Below are 21,685 nucleotides of genomic sequence, written 5' to 3'. Positions count from 1 at the left end.
CATGATAATAGTCCTGGAAAGATCAGGAATTCAAGGCCCATACCTAAACATAGTAAAAGCCATATACAGCAAACCAGTAGCTAACATTAAACTAAATAGAGAGAAACTCGAAGAAATCTCACTAAAATCAGGGACTAGACAAGGCTGCCCACGCTCTCCCTACTTATTCAATATAGTACTCGAAGTTCTAGCCAGAGCAATCAGACAACAAAAGGAGTTCAAAGGGATACAAATTGGAAGGGGAGAAGTCAAAATATCACTATTTGCAGATAATATGATTGTATACTTAAGTGACTCCAAAAATTCCACCAGAGAACTCCTAAACCTGATAAACAGCTTGAGCAAAGTGGCTGGGTATAAAATTAACTCAAACAATCAGTAACCTTCCTCTACTCAAAGGATAAACAAGGCTGAGAAACAAACTAGAGAAACGACACCCTTCACAATAGTACCAAATGATATAAAATACCTTGGGGTGACTCTAACCAAGCAAGTGAAAGATCTGTATGGCAAGAACTTCTGAAGAAAGTCTCTGAAGAAAGAAATTGAAGAAGATCTCAGAAGATGGAAAGATCTCTCATGCTCATGGATTGGCAGGGCTAATACAGTAAAAATGGCCATTTTGCCAAAAGCAATCTACAGATTCAATGTAATCCCCATCAAAATTCCTACTCACTTCTTCATAGAGTTAGAAAGAGCAATTTGCAAATTCATTTGGAATAACAAAAAACCCAGGATAATGAAAACTATACTCAACAATAAAACAACTTCTGGGGGAATCATCATCCCTGACCTCAAGCAGTATTACAGAGCAATAGTGATAAAAACTGTATGGTATTAGTACAGAGATAGGCAGATAGACCAGTGGAACAGAATTGAAGACCCAGAAATAAACCCACACACCTATGGTCATTTGATCTTTGACAAAGGAGCTAAAACCATCCAATGGAAAAAAGATAGCATTTTCAACAAATGGTGCTGGTTCAACTGGCAGTCAGCCATGTAGAAGAATGCAAATCGATCCATTCTTATCACCATGTACAAAGCTTAAGTCCAAGTGGATCAAGGACCTCCACATCAAACCAGATACACTCAAACTAATAGAAGAAAAAGTGGGGAAGCATCTCGAACACATGGGCACTGGAGAAAATTTCCTGAACAAAACACCAATGGCTTATGTTCTACAATCAAGAATCGGCAAATGGGACCTCATAAAACTGCAAAGCTTCTGTAAGACAAAGGACACTGTCATTAAGACAAAACGGCAACCAACAGGTTGGGAAAAGATCTCTACCAACCCTACAACTGATAGAGGGCTTATATCCAAAATATACAAAGAACTCAAGAAGTTAAGACTGCAGGGAGACAAATAACCCTATTAAAAAATGGGGTTCAGAGCTAAACAAAGAATTCACAACTGAGGAATAACAAATGGCTGAGAAGCACCTAAAGAAATGTTCAACATCCTTAGTCATCAGCCAAATGCAAATCAAAACAACTCTGAGATTTCACCTCACACCAGTCAGAATGGCTAAGATAAAAAACTCAGGTGACAGCAGATGCTGGCGAGGATGTAAAGAAAGAGAAACACTCCTCCATTGTTGGTGGGATTGCAGACTGGTACAACCACTCTGGAAATCAGTCTGGAGGTTCCTCAGAAAATTGGACATTGTACTACCTGAGGACCCAGCTATACCTCTCGTGGGCATGTACCCAAAAGATGTCCCAACATATAACAAAGACACATGCTCCACTATATTCATAGCAGCCTTATTTATAATAGCCAGAAGCTGGAAATAACCCAGATCCCCTTCAACAGAGGAATGGATACAGAAAATGTGGTACATCTACACAATGGAATATTACTCAGCTATCAAAAACAATGCCTTTATGAAATTCATAGGCAAATGGTTGGAACTGGAAAATATCATCCTGAATGAGGTAACCCAATCACAGAAAAACACACGTGGTATGCACTCATTGATAAGTGGCTAGTAGCCCAAATGCTTGAATTACCCTAGATGCACGGAACACATGAAACTCAAGAAGGATGACCAAAATGCGAATGCTTCACTCCTTCTTTAAAAGGGGAACAAGAATACCCTTGGCAGGGAATAGGGAGGCAAAGTTTAGAACAGAGGCAGAAGGAACACCCATTAAGAGCCTGTCCCACATGTGGCCCATACATATACAGCTAACCAATTAGACAAGATGGATGAAGCAAAGAAGTGCAGGCCGACAGGAACCAGATGTAGATCTCTCCTGAGAGACACAGCCAGAATACAGCAAATGCAGAGGTGAATGCTAGCAGCAAACCACCGAACTGAGAACGGGACCCCCTTTGGGGGAATTTGAGAAAGAATTGAAGGAGCTGAAGGGACTTGCAACCCTATAAGAACAACAATGCCAACCAACCAGAGCTTCCAGGGACTAAACCACTACCGAAAGACTATACATGGACTGACCCAGGGCTCCAACTGCATATGTAGCAGAGAATAGCCTTGTTGGGCACCAATGGAAGGGGAGCCCTTGGTCCTGCGAATGTTGGACCCCCAGTGCAGGGGAATGCTGGGGGGGTTAAGGGAGGGTGGATGGGGGAACACCCTTATGGGGGAGGGGGGATAGGGGCTTATGGACAGGAAACTGGAAAGGGAATAACATTTGAAATGTAAAATAAAGAGATATATCCAATAAAAAAGGGAAAGAAAGAAATATCAAACCATGAGATGACATGGAGGAAAATTAAATATACCTGGCCCTAAGGAGAAGGGACCACTCTGTGAAGGATTCACATTGTATGATTCCAGTTGTTTAAGTTCGTGCAATAGTACAAGAAGGCTATATAAAGAGTGATGGATGCTGGTGTTTAATGCCCAGGAAGGAATGCACAGAGAGAGCAGAGAGGATATTTATGTCTGTGAAACTACTCTGTGTGACACTAATAATGCAGGAGGCGGCACCTTTCATTACACGTTTCTCAAAATTCATAGGCTGTACAACCCCATGGACTAGGGTCGGGTGTGAACCATGCAAGTGCACACATTGTCTGACTCTGGTCTGGGGATGCTAACACAGCTAGAGGCTGTGATGGGGCAGGCTAGGTATAAATACAACTTTGGCTTTCTGTTCAGTTTTGCTCTGATCTAAAAACCACTCTTAAAGACTTTTGGGGTACCTTCATGATAAAGCTCTTGACCAGCATATGTGAGGCCTAGCTTCAACTCTTAGCTCAAAAGAAAAACAATTCATTCATCTTATCTTGAAATAGAACAGGAAGTATCAAACTTTTACATATCTGATTAGGCTAAGAACTGATTAGGAGAATGCTTTTTTCTTAAAAGTATATTTCTTACTGTAGATATTGTTAAAACATCAAGGGAGCCTAATTTATATCCCTCTAATCTCCTGAAACAAATACAATTTTCACAAGGAAGTTTTAACACACCTGCTCCCACATAGTTGACAGCCTTCGCAGCTCTGACTGCAGCCTCTCCCAGCCTCCTCCTTACTTCAGGATCAATGCCAGGCTACAGGAAGATATTGAAGATAATTTCCATTAGTACTTAGTCTCACAATACATTTATACCAAATGTAAAGACAATGCAGCTGCATTAAAAAGATAATGTACAACTTTGTCTTCACTATACCAAAGTTGAATGCTTCTGCTCATCTATGACTCAGTGCTAATACATATTTTTATACCTTGTATTTTCATAACAACCTCCATAACATTCTGATAGAAGGTTATATAGAAGATAACACGTATTGAGCTGGAGAGGTGGATCAGTGGAGTGTGTGCTGCTCTTGCAGAGGGTTAGAATTTAATTCCCATCACCCATATCATATCAGGCAGCTCACGACCTGTAAGGGAACCCAGGAGAATCTGATGCATCTTGCTTCTGCAGGCACAGTCATAGGCATCTAAATAATCACTGCTTAAAATTAAGCTTTACTGAAGTTGTTGACATCTATTTCACATATTTAATATATATTCTGAAACAAAATATTCTCTTTTGAACAGTGTAAGAGCTAGGTTAACTAGGAACCTCAAACCCCTGATGTTTCAGAAATACAGACATGAATCTCGCCAATGGCCATTGTAAGTCCCAAAGGAACATAAACCCAAAAATAAGTAGCCCTGGCTCCTAGCAACCTGAACCAACTAAGGGATGGGAACCATACTAAAGGGGAGATGTCAGTGATTACAGTTCCTCCTCAGTATAAGTACTGCGCAAGGGGATGACTGAAATAGCTTAGGAACACACTGAAACAGTGGTTAAAGCAAGAGTCTTCTCTATGAAGATGTCCAACAACTAGACAATAACTATAGCTTAAACGGTGTGCTCTAACCTCACTGTCCAGTTGGTAATGTCAGTTCTAGGTCAGACACTTGCACCAAGGTAGACCTTTTTGAACTCTGTCCAGAAGGAACAGGACTCACCTGTGTCTGGTCCCAGAGCAATACTCTACTTCCCAACCACAGATCCTCAGCTGTGCATCAAAGTTTTATCATTATGTTACTATTCGGATGCTAGGGATAGGAGACTTTAGCTTTCTAGATCGGTCATGAAAACGAGATTAAACAGGGCACACATTCAAGAGAACCTCAGAAATGTCCTTTTAGCTTCCTTACCGCTGGGGCCTCCTCAATGATCTTCTGATGTCGCCTCTGCACACTACAGTCTCTTTCAAACAAGTACACTGCGTTGCCATGGTGATCACCAAACACCTGGACTTCCACATGCCTATTTCAAAAAGGAACACATGTTAATAAACTTCATTCAGGGTTGAGAGACTTCACATTTATCAGCCCAAACAATTGGCCAAAATGACCAAGATCCTCCATTTTCTTTGAGAAACGTGTTATCTGCACTGTATGTGGAGATTACAACCTAGGAACATGGGTACAATCTTATAAAATCTGAGTTAAAAGATTCCAAAAGTTTGTATGATAAACTGCAGAAAACAAATTAATGTATCTGAAATGGCTGGTAGGCAAGAAGAGTGAAAATACAGGAGATTCAAAATATAGGTTAATCACAAAATAAAAGACTTAATCAAAGACTGATTAATTTGTTACAAAAATTAATTACAAACTATAGCTCATGGGAAGGCCAATAATTACTAGTTTAAAAAACCAAAAAGGCCTTTTACAGTTAGATTTTAAAAATCAATGACAACTGAAATCAAACTGTCTCATCTACAAAGGAGTTAAGACATACATCAAATAATTAAAAGTAAACATAGATTAGTATTTTAAGAGTGTGCTAACATTAAATCATGATAAACAGAAACAAAAAGGCACTTTAATATTGAGTAAAGAAAAGCTAGTAAATTCTGATAAGTCATACTGAGAGTGGACCTATGTAATGCCTAGAAAAATGAGGCTTCCACACTACTTGGTCCCAGCTCACTACCCAGGGCTACTGAACTCACAGGTCCTGGAGAAGAACCTACAGGCACCACCACCTCACCAAGCCAGTGCAATCCCTAACAGCAGTGGAAACATCTGCTGGACACACAGATAGTGGAGTCCTCACCCCTTGTCAAGGAAACATCTCTTTATAACAGACGGACGCTACGGAAAACCAGAACCAATCAAACACTGACTCATGGAACCTAGTCCCAGTCAATACATCTACAAACCGCACCTGCTCCGATGGCTCGGGGAATATTGTACAAGAGGGGTGGAGCGATCCTAAGAGCCAGAGGGTCAGGGGTTTTGCATCTCTTAGTAATGTTGGAGGTTACACCCATGACGTTGCACCAAAGTGACTGCCTAGACATGAGCCGAACAAGAACAAGCATGCCAGAGTGGATGGCAGAAAGGACAGATGGCTCCACTCAACCTTACACAAAGAACTATAGGCAAGTAAAGAGCACTGAGAAAAGAAGAAACAGTCTTCCCCAGGGACATGAGTTGGTCAGCCAATGCCGGATGGTCAGCTCTAAGAAGATACATACAAGTAACACTGTACAGACTGAGAAGGTTATACTTAGATATATGCATGTACATATATGCATGCATAACATCACATTTATGAAAAAAAAGGCCATGCATTTGAAAGACAACAAGGCATGGTATGTAGGAGGATTTTGAGGGAAGAAAGGGAGTGGCAAAATTATACTTTCAAAACTTAAAAATAAATAAATCATAAAAAGATAAACTATTGTCATTGTGGTTCATGGTTGCTGGGATTCAATCCACAACCAACTGGCCCTGCTGCCCTGGGCCTTTGACAGCTCATCTAGGGGGAAGGGCACAGCAGAGCCAAATACACCTCACAGCTAAGAAAGGGAACGAGGGGTGGGCCCCGTTGTCTCTTCCAAGGGCACATCCTCCTGGAATATCTCAGACCAGGCTTTTCCTCCCAAGAATGTCAAGCTGGAGACTAAACCTTCTCACAAATATGAGTGTTTCAGATCCAAACGAGCAGCCTTCCCCTCCCATAGATTCCATGTCTCCCAGGTTAAACTTCGCGTGCACAGGAGAGCTGGTCATCTGTCTCCTTCTATGGTCTTGTGGACCACGACTTTGGTAAGTCCTTGACTATAACTACTTCAAATTACTTCTTCCTTTTGTTCCTTCTTTTGTTATTCAGGGAACACAGAGTACCTTTAAAACGGTTCTGTTGGGAGTTCAGTTTCTTTTTATGCTTTTGCCATGACTCTGCTTCTGATTCCCATTTTGTTCTGCTGCGTTTTCTGTTTGTCGGGTCAAAGCCCGTAATGAATTAATGAGTTACTTTACACTTTCTATCCGGTAGTGCTTAGATTCGGTCACGGCTGTTTGGTTGGAGTGCTCACTTTGTTTCTTCAGGACGTGCTTTTCTGGCCTTGTAACTTTTTTTTTTTTTTTGTCAGAAATAGAATATGCTGTACTAGGTGACAGACCTGAGCCCTCAGGTTAGCCCAGGAATGATGGAGTTGGTGGTCAGCATCACACACACCACAGATTCAGTTTCTTCTTGTAATGTCATTCCATGTTTGCTGTTTTCTCCTGACTGATTGGGTTTCTCCAACCAAACCTGCACTACAGCTCCTTCGGGGCAGCACGCCGTCACCACAGGGAGTCTGGAGACACAGTCTAGTCCATTCTGCCTATTATTACAAAACGCCTTAGGCTGAGATATTTATAAACAACATAAGTTTATGTCTTACAGCTCAGGAGGGTGTGAAGTACAAGATGGACCCGAGCTTGAGCGTGGTGAGAGCCTGTTCTCACAGGTGGTGTCTTATTGCTGTGTCTTCGTGTGGTACAAAGACAAGCAGATGGTTTCCCTGAAGCCCTTCTGGAAGGGCACTAGTTCCACTCACAAGGCAAGGCTCATGACCTAACACTCACAAAAGGCCCTAATTACTTTAAAAGGCTTTCTTAGTTCTGAGGTTGAACCCAAAGGCTTGCAAATGGCAGACAAATGTTCCACACTTAGCTCCATCCAAGGTCTTGTCGCCATTCTGGCTGTTGGATTTTTGCAGAAATAGTACACTGGGTGGTGCCTTTCTCACTGTATAAAACCTGAGCATGGTTTCCCTGCAGGATAAGCTTCTCAAAGAGAGCAGAATATTCTAGGCCGAGTATTAAATGCTTTTCCCACCACCTCTCCAAATCATGAGGTCATTTGGATTTTCCATGAAAGTGGGTGCATCCATGACACAGGAGCCTCTCTTTCATGTTGACTGATACTTAAGTCACCAAACACTGGTGGGAATTCCTGTGAAGTCTGAGGGCTTCAGCAGCAGCTACCTCAGGTAAGGCGATCTCAACTGCAACTTGTGTTCATAGGCAGGTCCACATTGCCGAGTGGACTGCTTTGTGATGCATCCAAATGTCATTCAGAGGGTTTTTTTTTCCTGCTTTCATTGGTATCCAACCTCTTTACACATCAGCTATGAAGTGTGTTTGCCTCTCTCACGTTTTCATTGCTCTGTGGAAGGAAACACTACAGTAGTGACTCCAAGGTATGAAGGTCACGTGTGGTCCAAACTGTACACAGGAGCTGCCCTCTGAGACTCAGAACTAGGAAATTCCTCTCCTTTGGAACTTAATATGTAAGGAGGCTCAGTACAGACTCTGGTTCTGCTGCGGTCTCTGAGATCATCCGATGGCCCTCATTCTCTTCTTTCTTGGTGTCCTTTCCTTGTGCAGAGGTCAAGGGCCCAGTGCATAGATGCATCTGACCAGTGGTTCCAACTCAGCCAATGCTAAGTCTGGTTAGAAAGGAGACATGAGCTGCGGGACGGTACAGCAGTGCATGGACTGTCAAGGGATAAACACCAAAAATATGTCTGTTCGCAAGTCATCTAGAACACGTGCTAAATGTAATCTGAAAAAGGAATGTGGCATTTTATCTCTAACATCATATACTTTGAAGATGCTTCCCCATCCCGTCTCTTACATAAACAATAATGCTAATTGGATTTGCAAGCACGACTACAAGTTCCCTGGAGCTCTACTCCAGGAGGGAGCTATTCAGCAGGCTATAAGAACACCATGGTAACTGTGCTATTAAAGGATTCGAGGGTTTTGACTAGAAGTTACAGGACAGAAACACTAACTTGATCAGGTTGGATGTGGTAGTGCCTGCCAGCTCTGGGGAGGCAGAGTTGGGGTGGGGTGGTCATGAGCTCAGGGTCTCTGGATAGTGTGTTCCAGGTCAGCATGGTGGTCCGGCTGCAGGATACGGCCCTGCCTCCAATAATCACTGTTTGCTGTTTGAACCACACACACACTGGGACAGCCAGCAAGTGCTCCTACAGAGCTCACGTAAGAGGACGCTGACTTGGATGACCCATCTGTTTTCTTCTGAAAGGCATTACAAAAGGAAACATCTAGAACCTTCTTCATTTCTGCCTTACTCCCACTAGTAGGTGGCATCTGCTATGCTCTCCTAATAATCACCCTGCTTTGAATTGATTTATTTTTTAACTATCAAACTGCAATTAAATTTCATTTATTGTATCATTCTCGGGTATAGTTCTATTTTTTTAAAGATAGACTTACGTTTGTGTCATGTGTATGGTGTTTTGCCTCTATATATAATCATGCACCACATGCATCCTGGTGCCAGGCCCACAGAAACCAGGAGAGATCACTGGATCCTCTGTAATCTGAGTTACAGATGGTTATGAGCTGCCATGTGGCCGCTGGGAATGAAACCCAGGTCATCTGCAGGAGTATCAAGTCCTCTTTCCTGCTGAGCCATCTCTCCAGCCACCAGTTCTACCTTTCATAAGGTGTAAACCAAAAGCAAAACCAACTCAGGCCCTCTTTAAAGAGAAGATAATATTAAAAAGAGAGGTCCTTCTTGGACTTTGTTTTAAGAAAAGAACTCAGTACTTCTAGTTCATTGCCTGCAAGGGAAAAACTTTCTACCCATATTTCAGAAATGAATTGTTCTTTCCACTTGATTTAAAGGTTATATTCACATACAAAAATCTACGATATAGGTAATTTTATCATTATCTTATTTTAAAAAACAGAAAAAGCTAGGAATCTTTATGATCCTTCAATGGTGGCGTCTAGAGATGCACCCCAGTGCAATGGTCTCGAATGTGAACTCTGAAGTCAACCTGTCTGCACTCAAATTCCAGCTTCTCAACCGTGGGTGACCACAGACAGCACGGTCGCTCTATTGCCCAGTGCCCTGACGCACAGACTGAAGGTAGGATTACACGTATGGGGGATTGTGTTAAAATGACGACAATAAGATTACCTAGCCTACGAGACGTAGAACCTGGCATATGGTTAGTGCTGGCGAGGAGGGTTACAGCTTGTTAAAATACCACGAAATGATGAGAAAAATCTTCATAATCAACTCTAGTTAACTCACACGCTCCACTTTTCTGAGTCCTTCGATTATCGCTTAGAGCACACAGCTGATTCTTAGAAGAACTTGTTTATACTGGAAGAAAACCCCAACTTCCACCAGTAACAAGCATGTTTTGGGGCATCAATGTCACGGGATCACTTTACCTTGAACAAAGGTACTAAGAGAGTTATTTTTTACTGATACAGAAAGATGCCTGGGGTATAATACCATTGCATACCATTATTATGTTATAACTGGTTCTGTCCACTGTTCTTTTGGACATAGTTTGTTTCTTATGTGCGTATACGTGCGTTTTCTATTAACACAGAAGAACATGTTTAGGAGCAAGCACACTGTCCATGACTACAGAGGTAGAACTGGGGGACTTCAAGAACTTCCATAGAATTACAACATCATAGCTAACAGAATATGCATGCATTGCTTATAGCCCAACAAAAACAAACACACAAACGAAAACCCAACCAGCATCCACCTTGGCGTGTCCACGAACTTCTCGATCAGCATTGCGTCATCGTTGAAAGACTTCTTCGCCTCCCTCCGGGCTGATTCTAACTGCTCTTGGAATTCTTTTTCTGACCTAATGATCCTCATGCCCTAAGAAAGAAAGGATTGTTACCACAACGTGAATACAGACCTCTAGCCAGAAATGACAGGGGCAGGTACCCAGGGCCTCACTTTTCCTCCTCCACCACGGATGGCTTTGATCATCACAGGATACCCGATTTTCCCTGCATGCTCTTTCAGGCACTCATCAGATTGGTCGTTGCCATGGTAACCTTCCACAACAGGTACTCCAGCGGCAGCCATGATGGACTTGGATGTGCTTTAGAGGGAAAAACTCCAAGATGACCCAATTAAAATCTACAAACCACAACTCTTTAAAGAAACCGTCACACCGCAGGTGTAGACAGGGCTTACACCAGGAACCAATGTTAACACACACACTGAAAAGTCCTTGTTCCATACCTGCTCTTACTTCATTGTGGTAGCTTATCCCGCCATCCGTCTTCTAACCCCAGACAACTAATGTGCATCTTGCAATTACAATGCAATTATGTCTATATTTTCCAAAATCCAGTGGAATTTCCTTATATTTTGGAAGAATGCCAACCAAAGAGTACAGTTTGAAATGCCTATTAATGGAGCTGGTAATATGGCTTCGTGGATAAAGTGCTTGCCCTGACTATTTGAGTTTAGTCCTGCATGCAGAACCCATGCAAAGGAGGAATGCCCCTGCACTTGGCTTGCAGAAACACACCAATAATAATGCATTTAATTTGATTTTAAAATTCCCTGTAGTAATAAACGAATTCAATTTGTCTTCTGACACTTACCTCTTTATACCCATGTCTCTAATTGCAGATGAAGGAGGACCTATAAAAATAATTCCTTCTTGCTTACAAAGTTCAGCAAACTCCATATTTTCTGAAAGAAAACCATATCCTGGATGGATGGCCTACAGGAGAGAGAGCACAAGGAACTCACTCACTAGCTCTCAGCTGGCAAAGCTGCCTTCTGAGACCTCTCCAGACATGGCTGACAAGACAACGAGGTCTCTGTTATAAGTTCCTCCTGAAGAGATGCCTAGAACATTCGTGTTGAAGTTTTGAAGCCTGTTTTACAACAGAAAAATCTCCGTTTTCTTTCTTCACATCAAACCCAGGCCTCACTTGTACGAAGGCAAGTTGTCTACCGTGGAGTTCCATCCTCAGCCTTGGTCCTTTTATTGTAGTCATACACAGGAAAGCTCAAGGCCCCCGTCTCAGCAGCTGGGGCAGCCTCCTCCTGCCATCAGCCTCTGTCTGCAAAGCATCGTCACCATCCTAGACCTACTCCCTGTGGCCAGGCACCTACTGTTTCCCTTGCTATGAATTTGCAGGTGTAACTGTCGCCTGTTGATGGAATTGTATACCCAAGTGTCTACAATTGGCTTATTTAACATTGCATGATTTCAAAGGTCATCCCTGCAGCAACCTGTATAGAATTTCATCTATTGTAAGGCTAATATTTCACTCTACATACTTCCTGCATTTGTTCATCCACTAGTTCATTCACAGGTATGTGAGTTGTTTCTACTTTTAATCTTCTATAAACAATGTGACTGTGAACTATGGTATACAAGGATGAGCCCCTGGTATAAATTATTTGATATAAACCTAGAAGTACAATTAACAGGGCAGTAAGATATAAAGTGGGTAAAGTTTCTACAGAAAGCCTGGCAGCTTGAGCTTGATTCCTGGAAGCCATCAGAAGGTAGAAGGAGAAAACTGACTCCTCAAAGTTGTTCTCATGAGCTCTTAGCCCTACAGAAGCACACACACACAGACACACACACACACACACACACACACGCACACACACACACACACACTATACACACAAAACACATATATACACACACAAAACACATATATATACACACAAAACACATATACACACATATATGTAAATATCCATACACATAAATGCAAACACACACATACACATACATGCAAAAAATACACACATATAATAAAATTTTAAAGTAGAATTAATGAGTAATATTGTAACTCTAGAAAACTTATATATACATTACATTTTTAATCTTTATATAAAACTTTAAAAAACTAAAACAACTTATTATATATATATATATATATATATATATATATATATATATATGCAGCTGTCTTCAGACACCCCAGAAGAGGGCATCAGATCCCATTACAGACGGCTGTGAGCCACCATGTGGTTGATGGGAATTGAACTCAGTACCTCTGGAAGAACAGTTAGTGCTCTTAACCACTGAGCCATCTCTCCAGCCCCAATTTTCAAAATTTTTAATAACTGAACTTTTAAATCAAGGAGTGGCTATTATTATAAGTTAAATTAAAAAAACAATCAAAATATACTTTCCCTTTTTATCTTAAGACATATTTTAGGTTAAAAGATAGTGATGGCTATTAAATAGTTGTTACTATATCTTTTACTCTGTGTGTGCGCGCGCGCGTGTGTGTGTGTGTGTGTGTGTGTGTGTGTGTGTGTTTTGTGGGGTGAGCATGTGGATGTCAGCAGACAATTTGGAGGAGTCAGTTGTCAGCTCTCAGGAACTGAACTCAGGTTGACAGGCTCAGCAGCAAAACAACATCTTTATTGAAGAAAGAAAAGGACTGCACCCTGGAAAGAGGGATTTGCTAACTATTGTTTTTGTGTAAAACTAGCCTGACCTCTAACATTTGAGGTTCCAAGAAGAGCTCAACTCTCTTAACTCTAATTTATAGTTTAGATTCTCCCTCCTCTTGCTTCCCAAAAGAGTTCAAGTGTAGAGGACACAGTAAGAAAGCTAAGGAGAAGAAATGAATACAGCTTACAAGGATAACTCAATAATCAGATGTAAAAACTAGCTAAAGAGAGAAAATGTCTATAAAGAAGTAAGTTTGCATAAACTATGGAAGATTGATTTGCTTCGTATTGTGAAGTTTTCTGCATGTCTCACCTGTGCTGCAGAGCTCTTGGCCACTTGGATGATTTTCTCCATTGCGAGGTAGCTCTGCTGAGACGGCGCAGGGCCAATGGAATACGCCTCGTCTGCCTGTAAAGGAAGACATGGTTAGTTTGTATTATATACAGAACCACATCAGCCTTACTTACTATTAAATATAGACTGCTGGGCAATGCTAATGGCGTGAAAAATTTAAAAATGAAGCAGAAGCAGCCAATTTAGGACTCAACCTTGCACATAAGGAGAGTCAAACCTCGATTTTCCCAAATAAACTGCATTCCAGATTCAATCACACTTGATTATGATCTTAAATGTCTCTAATGCCAAAAGTCATTATTTGAAAACAGATACAAAATACATGAAGAGAAATACGCAGCAGGAAAATGTTACAAAGTTTATAGAATCTCTCACAATTGTGAATCAGCCTACCCTATCCTTTAAATTTCTCATCTGACCGAGGCATCCCTTGAAGCAGCCTAAGTAGAAGTCGTGCATTCACTCATTTACATACACGTGCAGAATGCCTACTGTGTGCCAGGCTTCGATCTGGGAAGTGTTCTGCACAGAGGGAAGGCAGCCATTAGCATTTACACACAAATGGAAGCTGTGACAAAGGCCCTAAGGGAGGGGGGACTGTGAAGGTGATGGAAGGACTGGCTCTGGTCAGCAGGTAGCCAGGGTGAGCTAGCAGGGTCAAGGCAGGTTCCTCCAGGTTGGTAAGAACTTTGTCTAGGGGTGGATGGAAAAAGTGGACCCAGGAAGGGATTGGATCGGAGACCTTCCATGCAGAGAACACAACACATGTGAAGATCCAGATGGTCAGGAGCCTGGTCTGTGTAAGCAACCAAGGACAGCCCATGTGGCTGGGCCACAGCAAGCCAGGGGTCGGGGACCAGTGATAACACAGATTTCATGAGGCATCTGGGAAGTAAAAAACATTTGTAATTTTTCTTTCCTAATAGAACTCAGTATGAGTTTGGGGGGGAAAAATGAGGCAGAAAAACACCAAAAATACTATATTTTAACTTTTAACATCACAAAACACAGGTCTGTTCTCACTCTGAGAAACACGGACAATAATAACACAATGGCAAACTGGCCTTAGGCAGTGCCCTTTCTGCGTTACAGTTCCCCCAGGCACGTTTCCACTATAATCAGCTTAGGACACTTTATCCATTTTTTTTATTTGTTCACATAAACATGGATCACTGTGTAGAATAGTTGTACAGAATGGAGGTACCACAGCTCATTTAATCACAAGCCTCTTTGCTTAATTTGAGTTGTAGTGGCATGGCACTGGACACGGGCAACGCTGAAAAGATTCTTTACATGCCTGTATGCATTTGTATCTGAGCCTATGTTGGGGCCACAGACCTAAGAGAATGTTTGCAGGGCAGGGTTAAGAATGTGTACATTTGAGTTGGAGAGATGGTTCAGTGGTTAAGAGCACTGACTGCTCTTCCAGAGGTCCTGAGTTCAATTCTTAGCAACCACGTGGTGGCTCACAACCGTCTGTAATGAGATCTGATGCCCTCTTCTGGTTTATCCAAAGACAGCGGTAGTGTCCTTATATTAAATAAATAAATAAATAATTAAACTTTAAGAAAAAAAGAATGTGTACATTTTAATAGCTCCTAGTTCATTACTACTTGGGTTTCACTAACATCTGCATCAACACAGCAATTCTACCCAACTTTACCAACGCCAAGTATTATCTGTTTCTTGAGATACCCCTGACTGGAAGAGTTAGATACAAGGTTTAAAGCAATTACACCATATGAACCAGCTGTGGTTCAGAACTTGTCTGGCCGAAATGTAAGAAACAGATCATTAGAGTGGACCAGGAGGAGACAGTTAGAAGGCTCACCAGGCTGCCGCACACCCTAGTCAAGACAAGATAGTGACCAGACTTTGGGTGCAGGGAGGAGAGGGCAGGAGGAAGTGGGCAGGAGGGTCTGGGCAGCAGAAGTAACTCGGAGTGTGTTGTAAATGAGGGAGGAATGAAGTGTAAAGTTGGAAGAGGAAGGGAGGCGTTAAAGATACCCAGATCTCTGCATCATTATTCCTACAAGCACAGGTGGTGTTGGGGAAGCATGTGGGGTGTCTATGGACACAGGCTCAAAAGGAAGTCTGAGCTACAAAAGAGAAACCTGGAGATTTCCCTTAAAGGGGAAGGTGATCTAGAATGAACGACTTCAGGGAGAAGAAAGAAGAGGATCAAGTCTTGACAGCTGAACTGAAAGGAGAAGGTGTCGAGGCCTGAAAGGCAGCCGAACTTAAGCTGGTCCGGGAACTCGAACTGGTACGTGCAGTCCTGCGCTGGGCCTGAAGAGTCAGCAGCGGAACAAAGGAGATGGTGATTTTAGCTGGGATTTTCCTGACGAGCTAAAGTTCAGAAACATCAGGTGACTTGTCTAAGGCAGCAGCTCAAGCCAGTAGTTGACCACTGTTAACAAGTGTCTTGGTCGTTTTGTCCTTGGATGTCAGGGACCTGGAGTGAAGCAGTCCCCTCGGAGATCAGGTACCTGGCCTATAAATCAGGTGACTGAGCATGCTGTCTGGTTCAACTGGTGTTACGTCTTAAAAGTGTCTCCAAGAGGAGTGCTTACTGAGTAGCTGGAACCCACCTACGTGAGCCTTGTTCACGGTTTCGAGCATCAGCTGTTACCATCAAGAACTAAACTGAGCTGGGCAGTGGTGGTGCACGCCTTTGAGCCCAGCATTTGGGGGGCAGATCTCTGTGAGCTCAAGGCCAGTGTTATCTACAGAGGGAGTTCTAGGGCAGTCAGGGCTACACAGGGAAACCCTGTCTCAAACAAACAAACAAACAGAAAGCCAAAGCGACAACAACAAAACCAAATAAATATACAAATAAAAATAATAAAAAACGCAACTTCTACAACTAAACTTAATCATGATTATGTCTGGAGAGATGACTCAGTGGTTAAGAGCACTGGCCTACAAGGCAGATCACAGTTGTCTATAACTCCAATTCTATAATCATGCACACAGGCAGGACACCAATGTACGAAATAAAAATAAATATAATCCAAGGAGCCGAACTGGACACAAGCAAATACATACAATCATTAGCAAGATTCTGTTCTGGCTTTTGACAACATACCATATCTACATGCATGGAATTCCTGTCGGCCTCGCTGTAAACAGCCACAGATTGTACACCCATTTTTCTGGCTGTTCGTATCACCCTGCAGGCAATTTCTCCTCTGTTTGCAATGAGGACCTTGGTGATGCTTCCTCCTGTTAAAAATCATGAGGAATGACCCAAATGTTATTGGGAAATAAGAAGTTAAAAACATGTTATTAGTTAGCGCATAAGGGTTTGTTTTAATAGAACTGCATATGAATGGCTAAAATTACCATTTTATTATTAGATAGTGGATTTCTTTTCTACTCACTAATGTTCATGATAGCTTTGTTAATGCAAACTTGAGTTACTCCATAAAAGATACATAAATCTTAAAAATCATATAGACTGTATGACATTCATATGGGAAGGGTAGGACAATTAAGTCAAGAAGTGCAGTGCGAAGGAGGCACAACTTGGTCCTCTCAGTCTTTCTCTCTTGTCATGCCATGGAAACTCCCCACTGCGGCTGTGGGATGCCATCCCTGCGATGTCAGTAGCATCTGCACTCTCAGCTCACTGATGTTTCTATCTCTCTAATGTCAATTTCCACATGGAAGTCTCCTTGTCAACTTAACATCAGAGAATCAAACTATGGCTTCTTTCCACAGACACTCTTTTCCCAGTTCCCAAACTCTGGGCAAGTTAAGATTATCGTTTCTCTGGAAGTGCCAGCCATTATTCAGTCAAGTTAGGTGTGTTCCCAATGCTTCCTTACACTCTTTCTTGAAGTGTGAGAATTCCTTCCCACTTTTATTAACCTAAACCTAATTAGTACAGGCATTTCAAATATGTCCACAGGGGCCTTCTTTTGCCAACCACTCTGCATAGTTCTTTCCATTTTATGTCTGAAAAAGTCATTTGTACTGATCACATGCTGTTCACAAACTCACGGTTCATCCATAAGATAACCACCTATGTAATTTTATAAGGGAATAATATCGTATGGTGGTCAACACTCCTTACACTATTGCCTGCACTCTCACCTGATGATTTATACTTAATTCTGAATTTTTGTTTCAACCATGGCAAAAAAAAATGTCCGATCTAGAAAAATAATATGATGAATAGTTTCATCATCGCACGTGAGCTAAACGCTGAGAGCTTAAAATCAGGTTTCTCTTAAATAATAAGGTTTCCTATAACTTGAAATGTTTTCCCACACGATCTAAATATTCCAAGCACCGTGACGGGCCCTTGAGGCTGCTGCGATCTAGAATAAGTAGGCGTCGTATCCACTCAACTAGAGTTTATTCCGTTATAATCAGTTGTATCAATTTATCTCTGAATTCCTTGTAAAATTCCACTTCAAGAAAATAACAGTGCTTTTATTAAAAGGCAGAAATTACATTAGTATAAAGGCCCTCACCAGGCACTGTGTTGCATGCCTTTACCCCTGGTACCTGGGAGGCAGAGGCAGGTGGATCTCTGTGGGTTCCAGGCCAGCCTGATCTACACAGTGAGTTCCAGGACAACCAGGGCTGTGTAGAGAGACCCTGTCTCAAACATTTTTAGAAGTTCTCCGTCATCACACATCAAAATTCACACAAAGGATTTGACACAGAGAGCAAAGCTGGTGACTGAGCGTGAATAAGAAAGTTATTGTGAAAATACAAAAGTATGAAGGTTTGTGAGTGCTAGTTCTACTGTGCACACATTAAAGGTTAAACATTTCCTTTTCCTGGTTCACACTCTCATGCAAAGCTAAGGGAACTGTGCTGGTACCTGGGGTTGTTCCATATTTCACGGTTCTGTGCTTCCAAGGCCATTCCCTACAATATAAACCCAAACAGAATTATAATTCACCACAACATACGAGATTGGCGGCTGCTCTTTCAAAACTTATAAACAAGTCCAGATATGGTGGATGGTCAACCTTAAGCCCATTAGCAATTACTGATTTAGTAAGACTCTCTGTGGAAAGAAAACGTACACAGAGCCTGAGATGTTGAGTTCTGGCTAGTTTCCCTCTCTGTTCACGTCTTTGGATGAGTCACCTGCCTTGTTTAATATCTGAAGCTGGCATCTGGCCAGAGAGACGATTAAAAAGCCCAGGTGCTTTAAAAATCGTCTACCTTGGCTAGGTCATCTAGCTCCCATTTTGTAAGAGGTAAATCCTGAAGACACTTCCCAGTTTTAAAGTATACAATTTTCCCCAACAAAGCCATGGTCATATATAGACTGATAAGTTTAGTTCCTTCACAAAGCACAAAGGTCACAGGATACACTAGATATTAGATGACTGCAACAGTATGTATATACCCTTTACATGTGACTGTGCAACCAGCAGGACACAAGGGTCATTGAGGAACACATACACTTGTCATCCCGGGAGGCACACGTCATCGGATGCTGTCATCCTGGAGCCTACTGGGAAAACATACATCTTTGGCATGAGAGCTTTTCAGATGGCTTCTCCAGAGAATGGTGCTCCCAAATCTTTCCAATACAGCCCGGCTCTCAGTCTTACTCTTCAAGGAGGAAGACTTAACTTTCCTGATCTTTTGAAGGAATTTTCCAGCTTGGAGCATGGCTTTCCCTTTGACCTCTTCAGGTAAGCTGGGATATTAGGCCTTTCCAGCAGCCATGCCTATGAAATGTCGGCCTTGCATGTATTCAACCTGGGATCACCGACAGACAGCCTAAAGCTTTTTCAGCTAGTAAAGACTGAAGACTAAGTGACACAGACAGACACACCCCTTAATTGCAGTCCTCTATCTTGACAATGCTCCGATTTCTCTATCCCATTTTTCCAAGTTCTTTTTGCTACATCTCAAAACATTTAAACAAGATGAGTCAATTGCCTGCCAGGAGATAATCCACTGCTTAAGACCGTCTCTATTCTCATGGGGGAACCTTACTATTCTGAATTCTTTTTTCTGAGGTATTGGAGGAATGATGGCTGGCAAAAAAAAAAAAATTTAAAATTCTCATGCTGGTAAGAGTTTTAATTTTAAAAACAGCAGAATGCTTTGAGAGACAAGAGAATGAGCCTGTGATATTCTTAAGAACCTAAGGAAATTCAAAAGAAGGAAAACAACAGTAATATGATTTTTACCATCTTTCTTATTTAAAATATAGTGTGAATATATTTTAGTATTCACCAAAATCTGGGGCACCGACCAGATTTAACCACATATGGTTGAATGGACCATATGTGATTAAATTTTTATCCACAAACGACTAGTATTGTCTTAATATCATCTCGGTTAGATACAAGCATCATCACCTTCTCCTAGGAGAAGAAACCGAAGCACAGATATTAAGTAACTCGGCCAAGGTTACAGGTGTAGTGAGCAGCTAATGTGGACCCAACCTTCTGCCAGCAGCTCTTGCCCTTGGGCCAGCACATCTTTCAGAATGCAGGGAGGTGATGGTTATGATGAAGCAATCTACCTACACGACTCGGGGTTTTCACTGTACCCAAAGTGCGGAGCTTCATCTCCAAAAGGATCCGGGGTACTCATCTGTCAGCTTTGTTCAAACTTGTGAACAAGAGCGTTCGACCAAACTCACCTCTCATTAATTTGATTCTTCCCAGCAATGGGAAAGATCTCTAGGAATCCTTCTCTGAACTGCACTCAAAACGGGGGAGCTGAGCTGACAGAGACTTTGGGAAGGGGGTCCTGGTGCAAGCCTCTAGCTATGTATGTATGCCATCTTCGGTTGCAGCAGCATTCCGGACGCCTAGCCCCTCAAGCTCAGAGCAGAAACCAGACCAGGCCGCTGGGTCTGTAGGAAGAGCCAAAAGGGTGAAGAGGGATAGCGCCTACCTAAACTACACACAGACACGTAAAGGGCTGCTCACGTGACCCAGCGCCCCCGCATAGATCGGCAATCTGTACACAGGCCCGTTGCCCCCACGAGTCACCTCGGCTGCAGCAGCAGGATCGGGACCCGCCGCAACTGGTTCCTGTCCACCGCAGCCAACAGAGCCGCCGCCGCCATCTCCGCACTGCCTTGTTGTCCGCCAAAAACTGCTCGGCTTACTCGTGAAAGCGTTCCTCCCTGCGCAAGCCTCTTGTTCCCTGTCGGCCGCCCTCCAAAGAGCAAGTGGGCGTCTCCGCAAGAGCCAATCATAGAACTGGGTGTCTCAAAGGCTCCGGTTGGCTGATTGGACCATGTGCCTGGGGGTGGGGTGAACTGTGAGGGGCTGGGCTCCAGTATGACAGGAAAATACAGAGCCTTTCAAACCACCACTCGAAATGCAAGCGTTTTCACTAAACATCAAGAAAGAGGGGTAGTGGGAACTGCGTGGCAGAATATCAGGGAAAGAAAGACACAGTAAAAACTATCCCTACGTATTTAATACAACTGGGGCAGGGCTCATATTGGGAGTGGGGAGGAGGAAGCACGTAAGTGAAACAGCCAGTTGAATGGTTACAAGTGCTGAAAGAAATGGAGCATAGTGGCGTATATTTGCAATCCCAGAGCTGAAGAAGCTGAAGCAGAAGGATTGTGCTAAGTTAGAGGACAGACTAGACAGTGAGTTCCAAGCCAGCCTGAGCAATATGTTGAAGCTGTCCCTCAAAAACCAAAATAAATAAGATATAAAAAGTAAACATGAATGCAGAAGGAAAATAAAGGTAAAGAGGAATAAATTATTGAACCCAGAAAACTAATACCAAAGGACAAATAAACCCAGGAACTAAGATAATACCTAAGAACATAATCAGAAATAAATGGGGGTGGGGGTGGGGATAGGGAGTTCTAGCTCACCCTCACGGACAGAGTAAGCTCTCTGCCTGAACCTGTCTTTAAAATCTAAGATGTTTTCTTGAAAGTTTTGAACTTTTAGAAGCTCTGGATACAAACTGGCTTGCTTGTGTATTCTCAAAAAGTTCCTAGTTATCTGGTCCATTGGTCAGCACAAGAGAACCCATTCCTCTGTAGTTCACCAGTAATGGATTCCTTCCTTCAGAAAGATGATTATGAATGGAAGGAAGAATATCTTATATTGGATAAGTTTAAACCTTTATCAGTAGAGTCAACAAATAGTTTCAAACCTTCACTGGGAATACTTGCCATTGGCTTGCTCTGTGTGGCTGGATACCATTTTCCCCTACAGAGTTGTAAGAACTCTATTTATAGAGGTTAATATTTTCTCACAGTTACTTGTGGTTAATATTTCCTCAGGTTTTAATTCAGTTGTTTACTTTTATGCTGTTTCAGGTATGAAGAGTCCAATTTTTTTTAAAAATAAACCACACACTGTTTTCTGGG

At 42.2% G+C, this 21,685-nt stretch overlaps 1 protein-coding gene across 1 annotated transcript in view; it reads right to left on the bottom strand.

Moving 5' to 3' along the window:
- Positions 1 to 20,499, bottom strand: part of Mccc1 (methylcrotonoyl-CoA carboxylase 1) — a 49,796-nt gene extending 29,297 nt beyond the window's left edge. Inside the window, exons 1-9 of the mRNA XM_032898504.1 lie at positions 20,334 to 20,499; positions 18,188 to 18,234; positions 16,439 to 16,575; positions 13,309 to 13,404; positions 11,168 to 11,289; positions 10,509 to 10,656; positions 10,306 to 10,427; positions 4,634 to 4,745; positions 3,446 to 3,527 (exon numbers count right to left, since the gene is read on the bottom strand). Of these exons, the coding sequence (XP_032754395.1) occupies positions 3,446 to 3,527; positions 4,634 to 4,745; positions 10,306 to 10,427; positions 10,509 to 10,656; positions 11,168 to 11,289; positions 13,309 to 13,404; positions 16,439 to 16,575; positions 18,188 to 18,234; positions 20,334 to 20,410 (943 nt within the window). The 5' untranslated portion in view covers positions 20,411 to 20,499. The remainder of the gene's footprint in view (positions 1 to 3,445; positions 3,528 to 4,633; positions 4,746 to 10,305; positions 10,428 to 10,508; positions 10,657 to 11,167; positions 11,290 to 13,308; positions 13,405 to 16,438; positions 16,576 to 18,187; positions 18,235 to 20,333) is intronic.
- Positions 20,500 to 21,685: the final 1,186 nt, after the last annotated feature.

This window comes from Rattus rattus, chromosome 3, assembly GCF_011064425.1.
Source record: "Rattus rattus isolate New Zealand chromosome 3, Rrattus_CSIRO_v1, whole genome shotgun sequence".
NCBI classification, from domain to species: domain Eukaryota; kingdom Metazoa; phylum Chordata; class Mammalia; order Rodentia; family Muridae; genus Rattus; species Rattus rattus.
Note: the sequence above shows the minus strand (reverse complement) of the source record. Positions and strands in the feature narration are given on the sequence as shown.